Source organism: Nannobrachium achirus (assembly GCF_963921795.1).
Source record: "Nannobrachium achirus genome assembly, chromosome: 20".
Lineage (NCBI taxonomy): Eukaryota > Metazoa > Chordata > Actinopteri > Myctophiformes > Myctophidae > Nannobrachium > Nannobrachium achirus.
Window position 1 is genome coordinate 7954043 of NC_137827.1, and position 21570 is coordinate 7975612.

A 21570-nucleotide genomic window follows, 5' to 3' on the forward strand; every position below is an offset into this window, starting at 1 on the left:
CCCCTAACTATTAGTATTGAATGACAGATCTGGCATGTAATGGCGAAATGCAGTTTGAAGCTGAATGTTTGAATACTTAAACAGAACTTTAATTGTGAAGAATATGTATATTTTGAATAGATTTGGAAGCTAACTTTCATAAAATACTCTTCAAGCTGTGATTTATCAGTATTGGCACTTTGTATAGCACAGAGGTCTTCAACAGGGGGTCCGGGACCCCTAGGGGGTCCTCAGAGTTACTACAGGGGGTCCTCCAAATCTTTGAGTGATAGAAAGTTTTTTTTGTCTCCTTTTACCACTTGACCCCTAGTGTTCATATTCTGAGAACTTTAGCCAAAAATAGCCGATCTACAAGCTCACAACGCCTCGCGCTGCGAGGCGTTGAGAGCTTGTAGATCGGCTATTTTTGGCAGAGAACTTTGGTGTAGAGGGGAAAAGAGCAGACTAAGTACAGAGTTAAAGTTCAAGTTTATTAAGTATTGACGGTTCAAGTGGTTAAATATCTGAAAACACAAAATGACATGAATCCAAAATACACTGATGACTGTGCTGTCAAACAATGAAACTATATGGAATCTATGAACAGGTTGTGGGGGTCCCTGCTTCATCTCTCTCTCAACTAAGGGGTCCTTGGCCTGAAATCGTTGAAGACCCCTGGTATAGCAGATGTCTGACAGACTGACCTGTTCACAGTTCACACTTGCATGCATGGTTCTATGCTCTACATCAGACACTAGGTGGTAGTGTGCGGTAGTAAAGTCGGTGACTGTCATACTGATCTATGCTGTACTGTCTGTCCATCCGTTCATCCCAGGGGCATAGTTCCGCCCATTTAAAATGAGCCCAATACGGAACTAAAACTTCCTATGATTGGCCGCTAGTTGCACTGTTTTCCCCCTGGCCGGTTGTAAAAAGAATTGTTCTCCATTGGATCCCATTCATTTTCCCCTTTCGTGTTCTAACCTTGATTAACATTTTCATGAATACTTTATGGTTCCTATCGCTACTTAAAAATTGCCTTTCAATCACGATGATACGCGTTTTGTGAAAATAAGGTCCCATTTATGTTAAAATTGATGATATAGCTGCGGGGGCCGTGGCCAACTAAACTGATACCAGCCGGCTGTGTTCTTCTTCGTGTGCTGTATTTCGGGAGGCTCCGACCACATTCTCCCATGTATCCCTGCGTTGCACGTGACCGTTGGCAGCCAATAGCATCCTCTGGGTGCATTTCAATCTATGATGGCAACACCCATGCCAAGGACCCATATTGTGTCATTTGCGCTGCATAGAAACCAATGGCTTCGCTTTGTCCATATCTTTTATACAGTCTATGGTTCATCCGTCAGTGTGTCCGTCTGTGAACCGCTGATCTCAGGCAATGGTTGGCTGGATGGCAGTGAAACTGTGCATACACACACTCAAATCGAACACCACCCGTTTCAGTAATTTTTTTTTTTTTCTCCCCCAGGCAGTCAGTTTGCTCAACGAAGGGTTGAAAAATAGGCACTGCACACACTTTTAAGCTGAACACTCTGTATGGTTACTCTGGCGTATGTAATTGTATATTTATGTCTGTTGGGACTTGTTGTGTAGCCTACATTACATAGGCTACATAGCCTACGTATGTAGGTCTATACTTTTGTTGTGTCTTTAAGGCTGAGAATGCTCCTAGCACAAGCATGTCACTGTATTTGTACGTGTATGTATATACCCTATCCATGCCAAACTTTGCCCACACACTCCATGGATGGCAAATCACAACCTCCAGCCCTGATTTCTCACATGGCCCTATTCTAGCGCCACCATGAGGCATTTTGGACACTGCTCCTACAGACTTTGCCCTAAAATCACGCAAAGCGGTACACAGTATCTCTAAAGTCATGTCATCAACATGGGTATGTCCCATTTCCCATATTCCCTCCTGATCGGCTACGATTGCCTTCTAAAGTTTGTGTATGCGTCTATGCGACCTGGTGGTCGCTTATCTCCCAATTATCTTATTATTACTAGTAAGACACCTCAGGGCGCCAATTCTTGGCCATCTGGCCAGTGATGTATATCGGACCAGTTACCCATATATGGAGAACCCTGGTACCCATATATGGAGATCCCTGTACTGTATATGGAGATATGCTGTGAGAGCCCAAACATGCGTACTCAGTTATTCGTTATGTGAAAGTCCTATGATGTCTATGACATCTGACATTATAATACCCTTTTATGCCCATACATGGAGATCCCTGTCTGTAGAATCAGCCACACAGATATGGCCATCTGTCTTGGCCATAAATGGATTCTGTTAGTGTGGTATGTGGCCTCCATATATGGGCATTACCATATGAAGTCCTGTTAGATATGGGCTTAATATTGATTACATCAGGGAACTCCATATATGGGCATATAAGAGATTCTGTTAGTGTGACATCACAGTGAAGCCAGAGCGTGATGTCAGAGCTGCAAACCCATTCTGTTAAGAGTGGCTGTGGTTCCCCTGACATCACAGTGGCATCAGAGAATAGACAGAGATACACATACGGACAAGCTGTGACCGTTCACATACTAATCTGCGACCTACGGTCGCAATTATTATCATTATTAATATTATTATTATTATTATTATTTCCACAGGAGGCAGTAGAGAGGTTCCGCTGAATGAAGACTTCTTCGTTGGTTTTAGAAAAACTGTCCTGAAACCGGAAGATATCGTCCTGTCCGTGTTCATTCCCCGAACCCGAAAAGTACGAAATATACCTTTTATTATAGACTAGAAAGTTACACGTTACACCTTTATTATAAACTAGAGAGTTACACATTACACCTTTATTATAAACTAGAAAGTTACACGTTACACCTTTATTATAAACTAGAAAGTTACACATTACACCTTTATTATAAACTAGAGAGTTACACATTACACCTTTATTATAAACTAGAAAGTTACACGTTACACCTTTATTATAAACTAGAGAGTTACACATTACACCTTTATTATAAACTAGAAAGTTACACGTTACACCTTTATTATAAACTAGAAAGTTACACGTTACACCTTTATTATAAACTAGAGAGTTACACGTTACACCTTTATTATAAACTAGAAAGTTACACGTTACACCTTTATTATAAACTAGAAAGTTACACGTTACACCTTTATTATAAACTAGAAAGTTACACGTTACACCTTTATTATAAACTAGAAAGTTACACGTTACACCTTTATTATAAACTAGAAAGTTACACGTTACACCTTTATTATAAACTAGAAAGTTACACGTTACACCTTTATTATAAACTAGAAAGTTACACATTACACCTTTTATTATAAGCTAGAAAGTTACACGTTACACCTTTATTATAAACTAGAAAGTTACACGTTACACCTTTATTATAAACTAGAAAGTTACACGTTACACCTTTATTATAAACTAGAAAGTTACACGTTACACCTTTATTATAAACTAGAAAGTTACACGTTACACCTTTATTATAAACTAGAAAGTTACACGTTACACCTTTATTATAAACTAGAAAGTTACACGTTACACCTTTATTATAAACTAGAAAGTTACACGTTACACCTTTATTATAAACTAGAAAGTTACACGTTACACCTTTATTATAAACTAGAAAGTTACACGTTACACCTTTATTATAAACTAGAAAGTTACACGTTACACCTTTATTATAAACTAGAAAGTTACACGTTACACCTTTATTATAGGGTAGAAAGCTACACATTACACCTTTATTATAAACTAGAAAGTTACACGTTACACCTTTATTATAAACTAGAAAGTTACACGTTACACCTTTATTATAAACTAGAAAGTTACACGTTACACCTTTATTATAAACTATAAAGTTACACGTTACACCTTTATTATTATAAACTAGAAAGTTACACATTACACCTTTATTATAAACTAGAAAGTTACACGTTACACCTTTATTATAAACTAGAAAGTTACACGTTACACCTTTATTATAAACTAGAAAGTTACACTTTACACCTTTATTATAAACTAGAAAGTTACACGTTACACCTTTATTATAAACTAGAAAGTTACACGTTACACCTTTATTATAAACTAGAAAGTTACACGTTACACCTTTATTATAAACTAGAAAGTTACACGTTACACCTTTATTATAAACTAGAAAGTTACACGTTACACCTTTATTATAAACTAGAAAGTTACACCTTTATTATAAACTAGAAAGTTACACGTTACACCTTTATTATAAACTAGAAAGTTACACGTTACACCTTTATTATAAACTAGAAAGTTACACGTTACACCTTTATTATAAACTAGAAAGTTACACATTACACCTTTTATTATAAGCTAGAAAGTTACACGTTACACCTTTATTATAAACTAGAAAGTTACACGTTACACCTTTATTATAAACTAGAAAGTTACACGTTACACCTTTATTATAAACTAGAAAGTTACACATTACACCTTTATTATAAACTAGAAAGTTACACGTTACACCTTTATTATAAACTAGAAAGTTACACGTTACACCTTTATTATAAACTAGAAAGTTACACATTACACCTTTTATTATAAGCTAGAAAGTTACACGTTACACCTCTATTATAAACTAGAAAGTTACACGTTACACCTTTATTATAAACTAGAAAGTTACACGTTACACCTTTATTATAAACTAGAAAGTTACACGTTACACCTTTATTATAAACTAGAAAGTTACACGTTACACCTTTATTATAAACTAGAAAGTTACACGTTACACCTTTATTATAAACTAGAAAGTTACACGTTACACCTTTATTATAAACTAGAAAGTTACACGTTACACCTTTTATTATAAGCTAGAAAGTTACACGTTACACCTTTATTATAAACTAGAAAGTTACACGTTACACCTTTATTATAAACTAGAAAGTTACACGTTACACCTTTATTATAAACTAGAAAGTTACACGTTACACCTTTATTATAAACTAGAAAGTTACACGTTACACCTTTATTATAAACTAGAAAGTTACACGTTACACCTTTATTATAAACTAGAAAGTTACACGTTACACCTTTATTATAAACTAGAAAGTTACACGTTACACCTTTATTATAAACTAGAAAGTTACACGTTACACCTTTATTATAAACTAGAAAGTTACACGTTACACCTTTATTATAAACTAGAAAGTTACACGTTACACCTTTATTATAAACTAGAAAGTTACACGTTACACCTTTATTATAGGGTAGAAAGCTACACATTACACCTTTATTATAAACTAGAAAGTTACACGTTACACCTTTATTATAAACTAGAAAGTTACACGTTACACCTTTATTATAAACTAGAAAGTTACACGTTACACCTTTATTATAAACTATAAAGTTACACGTTACACCTTTATTATTATAAACTAGAAAGTTACACATTACACCTTTATTATAAACTAGAAAGTTACACGTTACACCTTTATTATAAACTAGAAAGTTACACGTTACACCTTTATTATAAACTAGAAAGTTACACGTTACACCTTTATTATAAACTAGAAAGTTACACGTTACACCTTTATTATAAACTAGAAAGTTACACGTTACACCTTTATTATAAACTAGAAAGTTACACGTTACACCTTTATTATAAACTAGAAAGTTACACGTTACACCTTTATTATAAACTAGAAAGTTACACGTTACACCTTTATTATAAACTAGAACGTTACACGTTACACCTTTATTATAAACTAGAAAGTTACACGTTACACCTTTATTATAAACTAGAAAGTTACACGTTACACCTTTTATTATAAGCTAGAAAGTTACACGTTACACCTTTATTATAAACTAGAAAGTTACACGTTACACCTTTATTATAAACTAGAAAGTTACACGTTACACCTTTATTATAAACTAGAAAGTTACACGTTACACCTTTATTATAAACTAGAAAGTTACACGTTACACCTTTATTATAAACTAGAAAGTTACACGTTACACCTTTATTATAAACTAGAAAGTTACACATTACACCTTTTATTATAAGCTAGAAAGTTACACGTTACACCTTTATTATAAACTAGAAAGTTACACGTTACACCTTTATTATAAACTAGAAAGTTACACGTTACACCTTTATTATAAACTAGAAAGTTACACATTACACCTTTTATTATAAGCTAGAAAGTTACACGTTACACCTTTATTATAGCGTGTGTCTGTCCACCAGGGGGAGCTGGTGCGTTCGTACCGCCAGGCTCCCAGGAAGGAGAACGCCTTGGCGACGGTTAGCGCGGCCATGAGGGTGTTGTTTGGCCCGGTCTCCACGGTGACGGAGGAGATCAGCGTTTACTACGGAGGAGTCGCACCGACAACCCTGCGACCCCGCAGGACCTGTGACCTCCTCACTGGAAGGTACTGTAAAACCAACAGACTGGTTGAGAGGTGGGACCCAGCCTTTTATAGACGGCAGATGGTTGTAGCCAGGGACCCACAAGCCCAGAACGGGAGATGACCTGTGATGTCATGCCGTACTTTTGAGCGGTGGTAGACTGCTCCTATACGTGGCTGTGCGTGTGTCTGTAGCCTTTTTCCTCAGCGTTTTGCCATAGCAAAATGTGTGTACGTAGCACCATGTTTGTCTAGTGATGTCATTATGTCGTATGTCTGTAGCCTTTTTCCTCAGCGTTTTGCCATAGCAAAACGTGTGTGTGTAGCATGGCCTGTATATCCTAGACTCAAATCCTAGTCTGAAGACGTTATGCAAGCACGACCACCGCTCACTTCACATTGGGTGTGATTTATTTATTTATTTCTGTTTTATCCATTAGTTTGGTCATTAAGGTCCACAGAATGAGAGGCCTGCTCTGCTGGAAACATCGCGAAAAAAAAGTTATGGCCATTTGTATATTCACTGTCCCATCGACTTCACAATAGAAATATTAAAAAAAGAAAATAAATGTGCTTTAAGTAGCATATGAGGGGTCAAATTAGGGGTTCTTCATGATTCTGAATCCATTGCAAGCGTTTGTTTTGCATGAAAAACATTCCTAGGGCAAAATATCGGCCCCCCAAAACAGTGATGATTTTTTTGATGACTCATCACTTTTAACAATTTTGGAGGGCTGAAATTTAGCCCAAGGAATGTTTTTCATGCAAAACAAACGCTTGCAGTGGATTCAGAATTTAAATCGTTTTCTTTTCCTGTAGGAGTCAATGAGACAGTGAATATACAAATGGCCATAACTTTCAAAATGTTTTCCGGCAGAGCAGGCCTCTCATTCTGTGGACCTAACGACCAAACTAACAGATGAAACGGAAATAAAAAGTACAGCATGACATCACAGGTTCAACCCTATTCCTTGAGCTTTTGGGCTTGTGGGTCCCTGACTATTGGGATTGGATGAAGGTGGTGGAGTCAGGTGATGGGTTGATTGACAGCTGATGAGGCGGTGACTTCAGACCTGCAGAGTATGATAGAGGGAAGGAGATGGGAGGGGCTTTATGTAGAGGTGGGAGGAGCTTAATACTGTTTCAGGAGGTGGGAGGAGCTTCATAATGCTTCATCATGGGTGCATTCGGAAATGCGCACCGGGTGTGCTCTCAGTGTAGTGAGTGTAGTGGGCGGTGACGTTTTAGAGTGCACTCAGTGTGGCTTATTGCTGTGCCGTTAGTTTACACGTTGGTGCGTGTGTAACAATAAACCCCAAAAGGACCTATCAAGGGGGGCACGGTGGCGCAGTGGTTAGCGCTTCGCCTAGAAGGTCCTGGGTTCGATTCCCGCCGGGGGAGGCTGTGGGTGCTGGGGCCGTGTTTCTCCCTCCGCTTCATCAGCCTAGGTGGGGTCGGCGATAGGGCCTTTCTGTGTGGAGTTTACATGTTCTCCCCATGTCTCCTAGGGTTGATACCCTCACAAAAACATGCAGTAATCCTGGTCTCAATAATGCCTCCCCCTGGCCAGCCGGGGCGCTTGATGGAGGGGAAAGGAACTGGTTGGAATAACGTGTTCCTTCCACGCGCTACGTCCATCCCGAGGAAATCCCCCCTGTCAGGTGAAAAGAAACAACTTGGACTAATCATGTATTGAAGGAAGCATGTGGTCAGTCCATTGTCTCCCCAGGCACGGCAGAGGGAGAGCAGAGCCCAGGATTACATAGGCAATTGGCACTGGGTGAAAAATGGGTTGCAAAATCGTGGGATAAAAATTATATATATATATATAAAAAAAGGACCTATCAAGCCACAAATGGTGCATTTTGCGATAATTTCCTCCATTGTTCAACGCTAGGAAGTGTTCGAGACCATGGCCATGAAAAGCAACCAATCAAAACACTGCACCGACGCACCACACTGCCAAACCCCAACTTCTGAGTAGAGTCGGTCGCTGCGCGCATTCAGCACACCCGGTGCGCGGCGCACTGGATTTCCAAACGACACAGCACCAAGTGCACCGAATAAAGGAATGACAACATGGCACACCAGTGCGCTGAGTGCGCATTTCCGAGCGCACCCCATGTTTCATGTTTCAGGAGGTGGGAGGAGCTTAATGATGTTTTCATCATGTTTCAGGAGGTGGGAGGAGCTTAATGATGTTTCATCATGTTTCAGGAGGTGGGAGGAGTTTAATGATGTTTCATCATGTTTCAGGAGGTGGGAGGAGTTTAATGATGTGTCATCATGTTTCAGGAGGTGGGAGGAGTTTAATGATGTGTCATCATGTTTCAGGAGGTGGGAGGAGCTTAATGATGTTTCATCATGTTTCAGGAGGTGGGAGGAGCTTAATGATGTTTCATCATGTTTCAGGAGGTGGGAGGAGCTTAATGATGTTTCATCATGTTTCAGGAGGTGGGAGGAGCTTAATGATGTGTCATCATGTTTCGGGAGGTGGGAGGAGTTTAATGATGTGTCATCATGTTTCAGGAGGTGGGAGGAGCTTAATGATGTTTCATCATGTTTCGGGAGGTGGGAGGAGCTTAATGATGTTTTCATCATGTTTCAGGAGGTGGGAGGAGCTTAATGATGTTTCGTCATGTTTCGGGAGGTGGGAGGAGCTTAATGATGTTTCGTCATGTTTCAGGAGGTGGGAGGAGCTTAATGATGTTTCGTCATGTTTCAGGAGGTGGGAGGAGCTTAATGATGTTTCGTCATGTTTCAGGAGGTGGGAGGAGCTTAATGATGTTTCATCATGTTTCAGGAGGTGGGAGGAGCTTAATGATGTGTCATCATGTTTCAGGAGGTGGGAGGAGCTTAATGATGTGTCATCATGTTTCAGGAGGTGGGAGGAGCTTAATGATGCGTCATCATGTTTCAGGAGGTGGGAGGAGCTTAATGATGTTTCATCATGTTTCAGGAGGTGGGAGGAGCTTAATGATGTGTCATCATGTTTCAGGAGGTGGGAGGAGCTTAATGATGCTTCATCATGTTTCAGGAGGTGGGAGGAGCTTAATGATGCTTCATCATGTTTCAGGAGGTGGGAGGAGCTTAATGATGTTTCATCATGTTTCAGGAGGTGGGAGGAGCTTAATGATGTTTCATCATGTTTCAGGAGGTGGGAGGAGCTTAATGATGCTTCATCATGTTTCAGGAGGTGGGAGGAGCTTAATGATGTTTCATCATGTTTCAGGAGGTGGGAGGAGCTTAATGATGCTTCATCATGTTTCAGGAGGTGGGAGGAGCTTAATGATGTTTCATCATGTTTCAGGAGGTGGGAGGAGCTTAATGATGTTTCATCATGTTTCAGGAGGTGGGAGGAGCTTAATGATGTGTCATCATGTTTCAGGAGGTGGGAGGAGCTTAATGATGTTTCATCATGTTTCAGGAGGTGGGAGGAGCTTAATGATGTGTCATCATGTTTCAGGAGGTGGGAGGAGCTTAATGATGTTTCATCATGTTTCAGGAGGTGGGAGGAGCTTAATGATGTGTCATCATGTTTCAGGAGGTGGGAGGAGCTTAATGATGCGTCATCATGTTTCAGGAGGTGGGAGGAGCTTAATGATGTGTCATCATGTTTCAGGAGGTGGGAGGAGCTTAATGATGCGTCATCATGTTTCAGGAGGTGGGAGGAGCTTAATGATGTGTCATCATGTTTCAGGAGGTGGGAGGAGCTTAATGATGTTTCATCATGTTTCAGGAGGTGGGAGGAGCTTAATGATGTTTCATCATGTTTCAGGAGGTGGGAGGAGCTTAATGATGTTTCATCATGTTTCAGGAGGTGGGAGGAGCTTAATGATGCGTCATCATGTTTCAGGAGGTGGGAGGAGCTTAATGATGTTTCATCATGTTTCAGGAGGTGGGAGGAGCTTAATGATGCGTCATCATGTTTCAGGAGGTGGGAGGAGCTTAATGATGTGTCATCATGTTTCAGGAGGTGGGAGGAGCTTAATGATGCGTCATCATGTTTCAGGAGGTGGGAGGAGCTTAATGATGTTTCATCATGTTTCAGGAGGTGGGAGGAGCTTAATGATGTTTCATCATGTTTCAGGAGGTGGGAGGAGCTTAATGATGTGTCATCATGTTTCAGGAGGTGGGAGGAGCTTAATGATGTGTCATCATGTTTCAGGAGGTGGGAGGAGCAGACTTTCAGGGAGGTGTACCAGGTTCTCCTACAGGAGGTGGAGCTTCCTGCTGGTTCTCCTGGAGGAATGGAGGCCTTCAGGACCTCCCTGACCCTCAGTCTGATGTTCACCTTCTACCTGGAAGTCCTGACCGCCCTGAAACATATGGTAATATTATACTGAAACATATGGTAATATTATACTGAAACATATGGTAATATTATACTGAAACATATGGTAACATAACATACCCTTATACTGAAACATATGGTATGGTAACATAACATACCCTTATACTGAAACATATGGTAACATTATACTGAAACATATGGTAATATTATACTGAAACATATGGTAATATTATACTGAAACATATGGTAATATTATACTGTAACATATGGTAATATTATACTGAAACATATGGTAATATTATACTGAAACATATGGTAATATTATACTGAAACATATGGTAACATAACATACCCTTATACTGAAACATATGGTAACATAACATACCCTTATACTGAAACATATGGTAACATAACATACCCTTATACTGAAACATATGTTATGGTAACATAACATACCCTTATACTGAAACATATGGTAACATAGCATACCTTTATACTGAAACATATGGTAACATAGCATACCTTATACTGAAACATATGGTAACATAGCATACCTTATACTGAAACATATGGTAACATAGCATACCTTATACTGAAACATATGGTAACATAACATACCCTTATACTGAAACATATGGTAACATAACATACCCTTATACTGAAACATATGTTATGGTAACATAACATACCCTTATACTGAAACATATGGTAACATAGCATACCTTTATACTGAAACATATGGTATGGTAACATAACATACCCTTATACTGAAACATGGTATGGTAACATAACATACCCTTATACTGAAACATATGGTAACATAGCATACCTTTATACTGAAACATATGGTATGGTAACATAACATACCCTTATACTGAAACATATGGTAACATAGCATACCTTATACTGAAACATATGGTAACATAGCATACCTTATACTGAAACATATGGTAACATAGCATACCTTATACTGAAACATATGGTAACATAGCATACCTTATACTGAAACGGTATGGTATGGTAACATAACATACGGTAACATACCCTTATACTGAAACAAAAAAAAAGTACCTACATTTTATAATTAAGTAAAAGTATCAATACTGCAATGTAGAATCACTCTGTTACAAGTAAAAGTCCAGAATTAAAAATGTACTTGAGTAAAAGACCAACAGAATTATGTCCCGATCTCTCACATTAATTAAAAAAAGTCTTATTTACATGCAGAGTTAAGCTCTGGCGTTTAAGTGAAAAGTAGCCTGATATTTATGAAATGCTTTAGTGGCTTTATCACATTTTAGTGAGAAAAATATATATATATATTTTCAGCCCCTGTCTAAAGCTGTACTTTCCGAGATGACTGACCCTCAGGGAAACTGGGACACATATGGTAACATAGCATATACTGAAACATATGGTAACATAGCATACCTTATACTGAAACATATGGTAACATAGCATACCTTATACTGAAACATATGGTAACATAGCATACCTTATACTGAAACATATGGTAACATAGCATACCTTATACTGAAACATAATATGGTAACATAGCATACCTTATACTGAAACATATGGTAACATAGCATACCTTATACTGAAACATATGGTAACATAGTAGCCTGATTTCAGACTCAGCTCACGCTTTAGTCTGAAACTGTGCCCTAATCTAAACGATTTACGGGGGAGGGACTTTTTTGTGAGCGTGCACGCGCGAGAGTGATCGCGACGCACGGTGATCGCGACGCACAGCCGCGGTGTTTGTGTTTGTGTCTCTGTCAGTGCCAGTGACTGATTCCACACAGAACTGCGACCAGAACAATTTAATCAACATTAACAGCTTGGTGAAGCACGCGCGTGTGTGTGTGCCTGTCGTGTGTGAACTTTGTTTGAAATAGTTTCAACTGCTGTGCTGATTAGATATTCGTTAGACCCACCCCCAGAAAAAATCTTGGTACTGCATCTTTAACATATTACACGGCTTGGTTGAATGCTTGATTCTGATTGGTCAATCAGTGAAATCAGCTTTGAATCATTTCCGCTCCGCTCTATAACGGACCAACACTTCTCTACCCTACAGTTCCAGTCTGCAGATTCTCGTCAAACTCGGTGGCAAACTAACACCGTAAGTTCGGTGAATAACTTTGGAGAGCCGGCTGGACAGCTCATGAACAAACACTATTTCTGAACGATAGAATTATATAACGATCTGAATAAAATACTCAGTTCAGGAGAATAAAAAAAAACATGTCACACATTGTTTTCTGCTGTGTTTCTTTTCGCTGTGTACGCTGTAGAACTTTATAGAGGCATCTAAAGAGCACAAATTACGTTTCTACCTGTCTGCAATAGCTCTGAGACTGAAACTATACCTGCCGCTGTTTAACTGCCTCAAGAAAATTATGTACTGTGCACATCGAAAAGCAAGTGATTGTAAAAATACCTGTTATATGTCTTCTTTTATATTCCTGAACCGATTATATGACAAAGGTTTGTGCGTGTGTGTGCATGTGTGCGTGTGTGTGTGTCAGGGTGTGGAGGTAGACATTTCACCCTCAGACTGCAGTGCGATTGAACCTCTGCCCAGAACCTTCACACCCAGCCTGCAAGAGTTCCAGGTAATTAATCCACCCTGATGCATTACTTTATTAAGTAATCCATTACTGTATTAACTCATAGACTGCCAAGTCTGCCAGTCTCCCAAGTTATTCCCGTTGTCTGACTCTGATGCCGCCACGCCCGAGTTTCCCGAGTTTCTTTTTTTTACTTCCTTCTATCTACTAGGCATGATTGCATGTTTAACCCCCATACCAACCCCATCTTTCAAACATGGCAGCCATGTTTGTTGCCATCTTAATGGCTGCTATCTCATGAATGCCTGAACGGATTTCCAAGCGGATTTTTTAGTTTGAAAGCTGTGAATGGCGTGCACACACGTGGTGCATGATCTATGCATGGGCGTGCATTATTATTATAAATGATTATTGTTATTATGGGTGAAAGGGGCAGTTCAGCCTGAAAGTGGCCATTTTTTAAAGGCAGCAAATTAGTTTAGTAATCATTATTTTATTAAGTAATCCTGCCTAATCTTAAACAAATCCTAAAAAAACTGAAAATGCAGTGTGGACTTTTTGGTGATTCTTTCTCGGCAGAGAATTTGTTAATGAAACATTAATATGTTAATTAAACCAAATTTGTTAATGCAACATTAAAGGAGCTATAGTCAACTTTTTCTTAAAAAACGGATGCTAAAATAAATAATGTTTCGAAAATATTTTATAAAAAGAATAAGGTTCATATAATGTGTTTCTATTAAAAAATGACCACAAAAAGCTTAAAATAATGATAAAATAATCATTTTGGCCATTGTCAGACCGACACTTTGTTTACATTCTAGTCTATAGACTAGGATGTAAACAAAGTGTCGGCCCTACAATGAAAAAGTTGACTATAGCTCCTTTAATATGCTAATGAAACAGAATTTGTTAATGAAACATTAATTAATATGCTAATTAAACAGAAGGTTCCAGACACACAGAGCCAGCAGGACCCAGTGGGGCGACCCATAATGCACCGCTCTGCAGTGAGCCAGGCCACGGGGGAGGCGGTCTACTGTGATGACCTTCCCGTGACCTCTGAAGAGCTGTTCATGGTGCTGGTCACCAGTACCAGAGCACACGCTAACATCATGTATGTACCAGAACACACGCTAAGATCATGTATGCATGTACCAGAGCACACGCTAAGATCATGTATGTACCATAGAACACGCTAACATCATGTATGTACCAGAGCACACGCTAACATCATGTATGTACCAGAGCACACGCTAACATCATGTATGTACCAGAGCACACGCTAACATCATGTATGTACCAGAGCACACGCTAACATCATGTATGTACCAGAGCACACGCTAACATCATGTATGTACCAGAGCACACGCTAACATCATGTATGTACCAGAGCACACGCTAACATCATGTATGTACCAGAGCACACGCTAACATCATGTATGTACCAGAGCACACGCTAACATCATGTATGTACCAGAGCACACGCTAACATCATGTATGTACCAGAGCACACGCTAACATCATGTATGTACCAGAGAACACGCTAAGATCATGTATGTACCAGAGCACACGCTAACATCATGTATGTACCAGAGCACACGCTAACATCATGTATGTACCAGAGCACACGCTAACATCATGTATGTACCAGAGCACACACTAACATCATGTATGTACCAGAGCACACGCTAACATCATGTATGTACCAGAGCACACGCTAACATCATGTATGTACCAGAGAACACGCTAAGATCATGTATGTACCAGAGCACACGCTAACATCATGTATGTACCAGAGCACACGCTAACATCATGTATGTACCAGAGCACACGCTAACATCATGTATGTACCAGAGCACACGCTAACATCATGTATGTACCAGAGAACACGCTAAGATCATGTACCCGGTCACACTTGCAAATTAATTCCTTTTCATGCTGATATATGGAGATCTCTGATGTCATCAATATTAGGCCCATATGGACAGAGGCCATTGTGTCAGTCTCTGTTGTTTCGAGCGAGGCCATTTCTCGCCCTTAGGGCAGCTTACTTGTGCTACGCTATATGTTACGCTACGTTATGTCAACAGTGAGGTGAACACCAGTGAAGCGTTACTGTCTGGCCCCCACCAACCCCAGTAATAATGGTGGTATAAGAGCAGCAACAACACTAGTATATCATCGTTGTCGGGTGGAAATCTCGTATCTCCAAATGTGTACGTTCTTTCGCAAATCATACAAGGCCGTCACACAAAAGTAGTGAAAACAGCAGATCTACAAGCACACAACGCCTCGCGGTGCGAGGCGTTGTGTGCTTGTAGATTGGCTGTTTTCACTAGTTTAAATCATTTTTAAAATGATAAATTCAAAACGAACGGTTTTGGACATAAAAGATTTTCACCGGACAACGACGAAAACTGTCGCTGGAGTATCGGGAACGCCACCGTCGCCCCCTGCAATGCTGTGGCCCTCGGCTTGGTACCCTAGACATAATTCAATGCTGTGGCCCTCGGCTTGGTACCCTGGACATAATTCAATGCTGTGGCCCTCGGCTTGGTACCCTGGACATAATTCAATGCTGTGGCCCTCGGCTTGGTACCCTAGACATAATTCAATGCTGTGGCCCTCGGCTTGGTACCCTGGACATAATTCAATGCTGTGGCCCTCGGCTTGGTACCCTGGACATAATTCGGCCCCTGGGGGAAAACTAATTGGGGAACCCTGCTCTACAGGTTCCATTATATTACGTTATGTTATGTCAACAGTGAGGTGAACACCAGTGAAGCTCTACGGGTTCCAGGTGTTGTTGACGTCATCACACACTCAGACATCCCAGGTCAAAAGGTCAGGACCATGTTTGGATACCATGAGGATCTGCTGGCCCAAACCCAGGTACTGTACTGTACTGTGTGTGTGTGTGTGTGTGTGTGTGTGTGTGTGTGTGTGTGTGTGTGTGTGTGTGTGTGTGTGTGTGTGTGTGTGTGTGTGTGTGTGTGTGTGTGTGTGTGGCCCAGGGGTTCTCAAACATGTTAGTCTCAGGTTCATCCCTGTAAATATTGTTTTCAACTACGTGTGTTGCGTTCTGTCGGTGTGTTTGTTTGTTTTTGTTATATGTGGAAAAAAATTGATTTGAATGCAAAAATGTAGTATGCCAAAGCAAATTCCTATGTGTATTACACAATGGTTAATAAAGTAATCTGAATCTGAAAAAACATGTTACTGTATAGAACCTTACATGTATGTCAAATATGTAGGCTACTGTAAATCTTCCCCCCTAAGATACAGTTTATGTACAGTGTGTATATATATATATATATATATATATATATATAGGGATGGTCCGATCAGGTTTTTTGGAACCGATCAGCGAGCACCGATCACAAAAGTTTGATCACCCGATACCGATCAATCACCGATCCGATCAAGTTATTATTTATATTTTCTAAATGTTAATGTTTTAACTTTAATTCATTCATTCACTCACTCATGAATTAATTTATATATTTGCCTTATAGTTATTTACCAGCATTACTATGTATTTATTATCATAGCAGTAACTAATTATTCCTTCAGCACTGTGGAAATCAATACCCCAAAATGGCCTCAAGTGGGCATACTGAACGGCTGGTTGATCGGATGCACCGATCCGATCGGATCGGTGAATTTACCTTTTGATCTAAACCACCGATTATCGCCGATCACGCTTTGATCGGCCCGATCCGATCCATTGCCGATTGATCGGTAACATCTCTAATATATATATATATATATATATATATATACCCCTGTAGTAACTCTGAGGACCCCCTGTTGAAGATCCCTGCACTGTATAAAGGTTGTATGTTCTGACAGGTGTCGTGCGTGGGGCAGATGATCTGTGCGGTGGTCGCAGACACCAAGGCTCACGCTAAACGAGGAGCTGCAGCCGTGAAGATCCGTTATGAAGACCTGCCTGACCCTATATTCACTGTGGAGGTACAGTACGCACTGCCCTGTTATCAACACTAGAGGTCAGTAATGGACAGTTATTAACATTAGAGATCCGTAATGCCTCATCCCGTATTCACTGTGGAGGTAGGTTCATAGTTCACTTCGTTTGAATTAGTGGAAGTAGTACTCAGAGGTTTTACTTAAAGGAGTGGTGACACCGGCCGAAATGTAACATTATGGTACAGTAGGTCACGTGGTCTTTGTTGAAACGGTTTGGAAAGGGGGTGGAGCCGGCTGTTACTGCCGACAGGCCCATCAACAGTAGCTGTATGGGCCTGTCGGCAGCAACACAGAGCCCCCAGTGATAGGCTGTTGATTGTACTGCATCATTTGATTGGATAATTTAACATGGGGGTACATGACATCATTAAAAAAAAAATGCTAATTTGATAGCCATAATTAGCTGTTTTGGCCATGTCACGCCCCCTTTAAAGGGGAGAACCACCCATTTTCAATATTGAACTATGTCATTAATATACCTTTGAGAAAAAAGTCTCTCCCCCTTCTGTGTTGCCTTGAACTGGAGGATTAATTTGGGGGTTTGTATTGCAAAGTACGCCGGGATGACATCATCACGGTGTACTTTGCAATCCATCAAGCTACTTTATTTTCTTGCCCTGCAATCAGTCTTTTTCTTTTTTCTTTCTTTTTTTAAACTGCTGTGCTGTCTTTGGCGACTATACGATAAGATCTGTTTACGACTGAATGTCCCCTGTAGTCGTAAACAGATCTTATCGTAAACAAGACGTGGGTGCAGTGATGGTATGTCCGTGTTTATTCAGACAATCAGAATGAAGGGTGGGATTGTGTGTGTGTGTGTGTGTGTGTGTGTGTGTGTGTGTGTGTGTGTGTGTGTGTGTGTGTGTGTGTGTGTGTGTGTGTGTGTGTGTGTGTGTGTGTGTGTGTGTGTGTTCAACAGGAAGCCATCGAGAGGAAGTCCTTCTATGAACCTCATAGAATGATAGAGAGAGGCGACGTTACAAAGGCATTTGACACTGCTGATCATGTTCATGAAGGTAAATTATACAAATATATATATGTATATATGTTACAGTACGATTGAAAAATCAGCTAAATTGAAAAAGGAATGGCGAGAGGCGGAAAGTGGCCTTTAAACGGGAGCTACAGGCTTACCACCCGTAAAACCACAGTGTTGCCTTAGCTTAGCATGTTGTCTCGGGGGTACCGAGACTAGGGGGGAAGTTAATTTAAGATTCTGTCCCTATCGGTGCTGAGTCGATTGACGGGGACATCGCAACGCTCGGCATGTCGATTTTTATTATTATTATTTTTATTTTCAGGACAGATCTCCTTGGGCGGTCAGGAACATTTCTACATGGAGACACAAAGCATGCTGGTCCTTCCTGTCGGAGAAGACAACGAATTTAAAGTGTATGTGTCCACGCAACACCCTGCTTATACACAGGTACGCATGTTCTATACGTTTACTATATGATCCACATACGCAATACCCTGTGTGTTGCAGAGACACTGGCTATCCATTCTAACGTGTTTTTAGCGTGTTTTAGTGTGTTTTTAATGTGTTTTTAGGAGTGTGTTGCAGAGATGCTGGCCATCCATTTTAACGTGTTTTTAGCGTGATTTAGTGTGTTTTTAATGTGTTTTAGGAGTGTGTTGCTGAGATGCTATTATAACGTGTTTTTAATGTATTTTAGGAGAGTGTTGATGTGACGCTGGCCATTCATTTTAACGTGTTTTTAGCGTGTTTTAGTGTGTTTTTAATGTGTTTTTAGGAGTGTGTTGCAGAGATGCTGGCCATCCATTTTAACGTGTTTTTAGCGTGATTTAGTGTGTTTTTAATGTGTTTTAGGAGTGTGTTGCTGAGATGCTATTATAACGTGTTTTTAATGTATTTTAGGAGAGTGTTGATGTGACGCTGGCCATTCATTTTAACGTGTTTTTAGCGTGTTTTAGTGTGTTTTTAATGTGTTTTTAGGAGTGTGTTGCAGAGATGCTGGCCATCCATTTTAACGTGTTTTTAGCGTGATTTAGTGTGTTTTTAATGTGTTTTAGGAGTGTGTTGCTGAGATGCTATTATAACGTGTTTTTAATGTATTTTAGGAGAGTGTTGATGTGACGCTGGCCATTCATTTTAACGTGTTTTAATGTGATTTTAGGAGTGTGTTGCTGAGATGCTGGCCATCCATTTTAACATGTTTTAATGTGTTTTTAGGAGAGTGTTGCAGAGACGCTGGCCATCCCATCCAACAGAGTGAGCGTTCACGTGAAAAGACTTGGAGGAGCTTTTGGAGGAAAAGTCACCAAGACCGCAATCCTAGCATCCATCACCTCTGTAGCTGCATATAAGTATGTTGTTATCGCCCCATAGCAACCATCATATAAGTACAGTATGTCATCACCCTAGCATTCTTCTGCTCTGTAGCACCATATGAGTATCGGTATGTTATCCCCCTAGCAACTGCGCATGCCCGCACGCACGCACACACAGGAATGGTGATATTGTAAAATGAAATCTGTGTAAAACGTATGAAACAATCTATTATTATGGAAGTAAACGCTGTGATTATCTAGCAAATACATGGACATTATATTTCAACACATATGGACAAACCCACCTTGACATGAACACAGAGATTACACACGTTTATCAATAGACCAAGAGTAGATATATGGAATGGCAAAGTAATTAGACCCTCTTTTTCATTTTCCCTCTTAACACATGGGCTGCTCAGGTTTATAACATTTCTAGCTGTTGCTGCTGCCGCCGTTCACTCACGCTTTATTTTGAAGAGCCTCGGAAGCTTCGTGCGTGTGCACGTGGGTGTCCACTGACGATTGAGGAAGATAATCCCTTTGTTCACAGACGCTCGCAAAACTAAAATCCAAACGGGGGCTGACCATCGCGTTATAGTGTCGCCGTGAAAACAATCAGATCTCTGCTTCCCTGGCGTTCTTTTCACTTCATTCAGAGATAAAGCCCTTTTTATGTTTCAGAGTAGAATGGAAATCAATGTAGCCAGGTCGTGCCATTCTCTCTCTCTCTCTCTCTCTCTCTCTCTCTCTCTCTCTCTCTCTCTCTCTCTCTCTCTCTCTCTCTCTCTCTCTCTCTCTGCTACGGGGTGACGTATGGACTCGGGTCATTCAGAGGGCAGGCAGCTGCACGTACAGTTAACCCTTCAATAGCCCCGTATACATGACAGCCTCATTCCAATCTGATCTAAATAAACCCGATTGAAGGTATTGGATCAAGTGTTTACATGGGGTGAGATCAATCCGATCTGGTGTTTACATGTGCCCACTTTTAAATCGTTTTGTGATCGCATTTCCCTGTATCTAATAATAGTAATAATAATGGAGCCTAATGCAAATGCACAGCCCCACCAAAGTGAGAAAAAAAGCTGCAATGCTCTTTTAATTAGATCATTGGGGATGTGCATTGTTCTGTATACATGTAGGCAGTGGTGTAAAATAACTAAGTAGGCTACATTTACTTAACATTTTGAGGTATTTGTACTTTACTTGAGTATTTCCAATTTCCAATGCTTTAGATATAAATGATAATATTATAAAACATACATAAAACACTTTAGCCCTACTTTTTACCATGGCTATTTGAAAATAGACGATCTACAAGCTCACAACGCGTTGCATCGCGGTGCGTTGTGAGCTTGTAGATCTGCTATTTGCAAACATTTTGTACTTTTACTTTTGGTACTTTAAGTACATTTTGATGCCAATACTTTCGCACTTTTACTCAAGTACATTCTGAATTCTGGACTTTTACTTGTTAATGGAGTATTTCTGCGTTGCAGTGTTGATACCTTTACTCAAGTTGAAAAATGTAGTAGACTACTTTTTCCACCACTGCATGTAGCTATCATTATTATAATCATCATCACGTCACAATCCATATTTGCGACGGCCCATAGAACATAATAGGCTTCATGGACAAGTGCATTCACGATAATAAACATTTTAAAATCGACTCTTATATCCCCTTAACCCAGTCCCCTTTAAATATTATTTATCTGATGAAGGATATGTCTAATAGCATAAAGGATATTTTGCTGGTGGTTTCTTAGGTTATTTATGATCGCAAGAAGACAATTAGTTAGTGGCCAGGTCAATCTGACCTAAGACGCACAGGACTCGACAGGAGGATAGATGAACGGGACAGGGTCGTCCAGTTGCGATAGACTATTTCTCTTTGTCTCTCACACTCACACACCACACGCAGTAGGCCTACAGGTCCATTTAGTGAGTTTTTGGGTCGGTGTGTTAACCTCTCTCTCTCTCTCTCTCTCTCTCTCTCTCTCTCTCGTGACTTTTTGCGTTGTGTGTG

The 21570-nt window shown here is 40.0% G+C and overlaps 1 protein-coding gene across 1 annotated transcript in view; it reads left to right on the forward strand.

Annotated features, from left to right (window-relative positions):
* aox6 (aldehyde oxidase 6) overlaps positions 1 to 21570 on the forward strand; it is a 72308-nt gene that overhangs the window by 24673 nt on the left and 26065 nt on the right. Inside the window, exons 13-22 of the mRNA XM_080750724.1 lie at positions 2632 to 2741; positions 6223 to 6407; positions 10552 to 10714; positions 13212 to 13298; positions 14201 to 14370; positions 16022 to 16148; positions 17109 to 17231; positions 18166 to 18262; positions 18548 to 18672; positions 19441 to 19574. Of these exons, the coding sequence (XP_080606850.1) occupies positions 2632 to 2741; positions 6223 to 6407; positions 10552 to 10714; positions 13212 to 13298; positions 14201 to 14370; positions 16022 to 16148; positions 17109 to 17231; positions 18166 to 18262; positions 18548 to 18672; positions 19441 to 19574 (1321 nt within the window). The remainder of the gene's footprint in view (positions 1 to 2631; positions 2742 to 6222; positions 6408 to 10551; positions 10715 to 13211; positions 13299 to 14200; positions 14371 to 16021; positions 16149 to 17108; positions 17232 to 18165; positions 18263 to 18547; positions 18673 to 19440; positions 19575 to 21570) is intronic.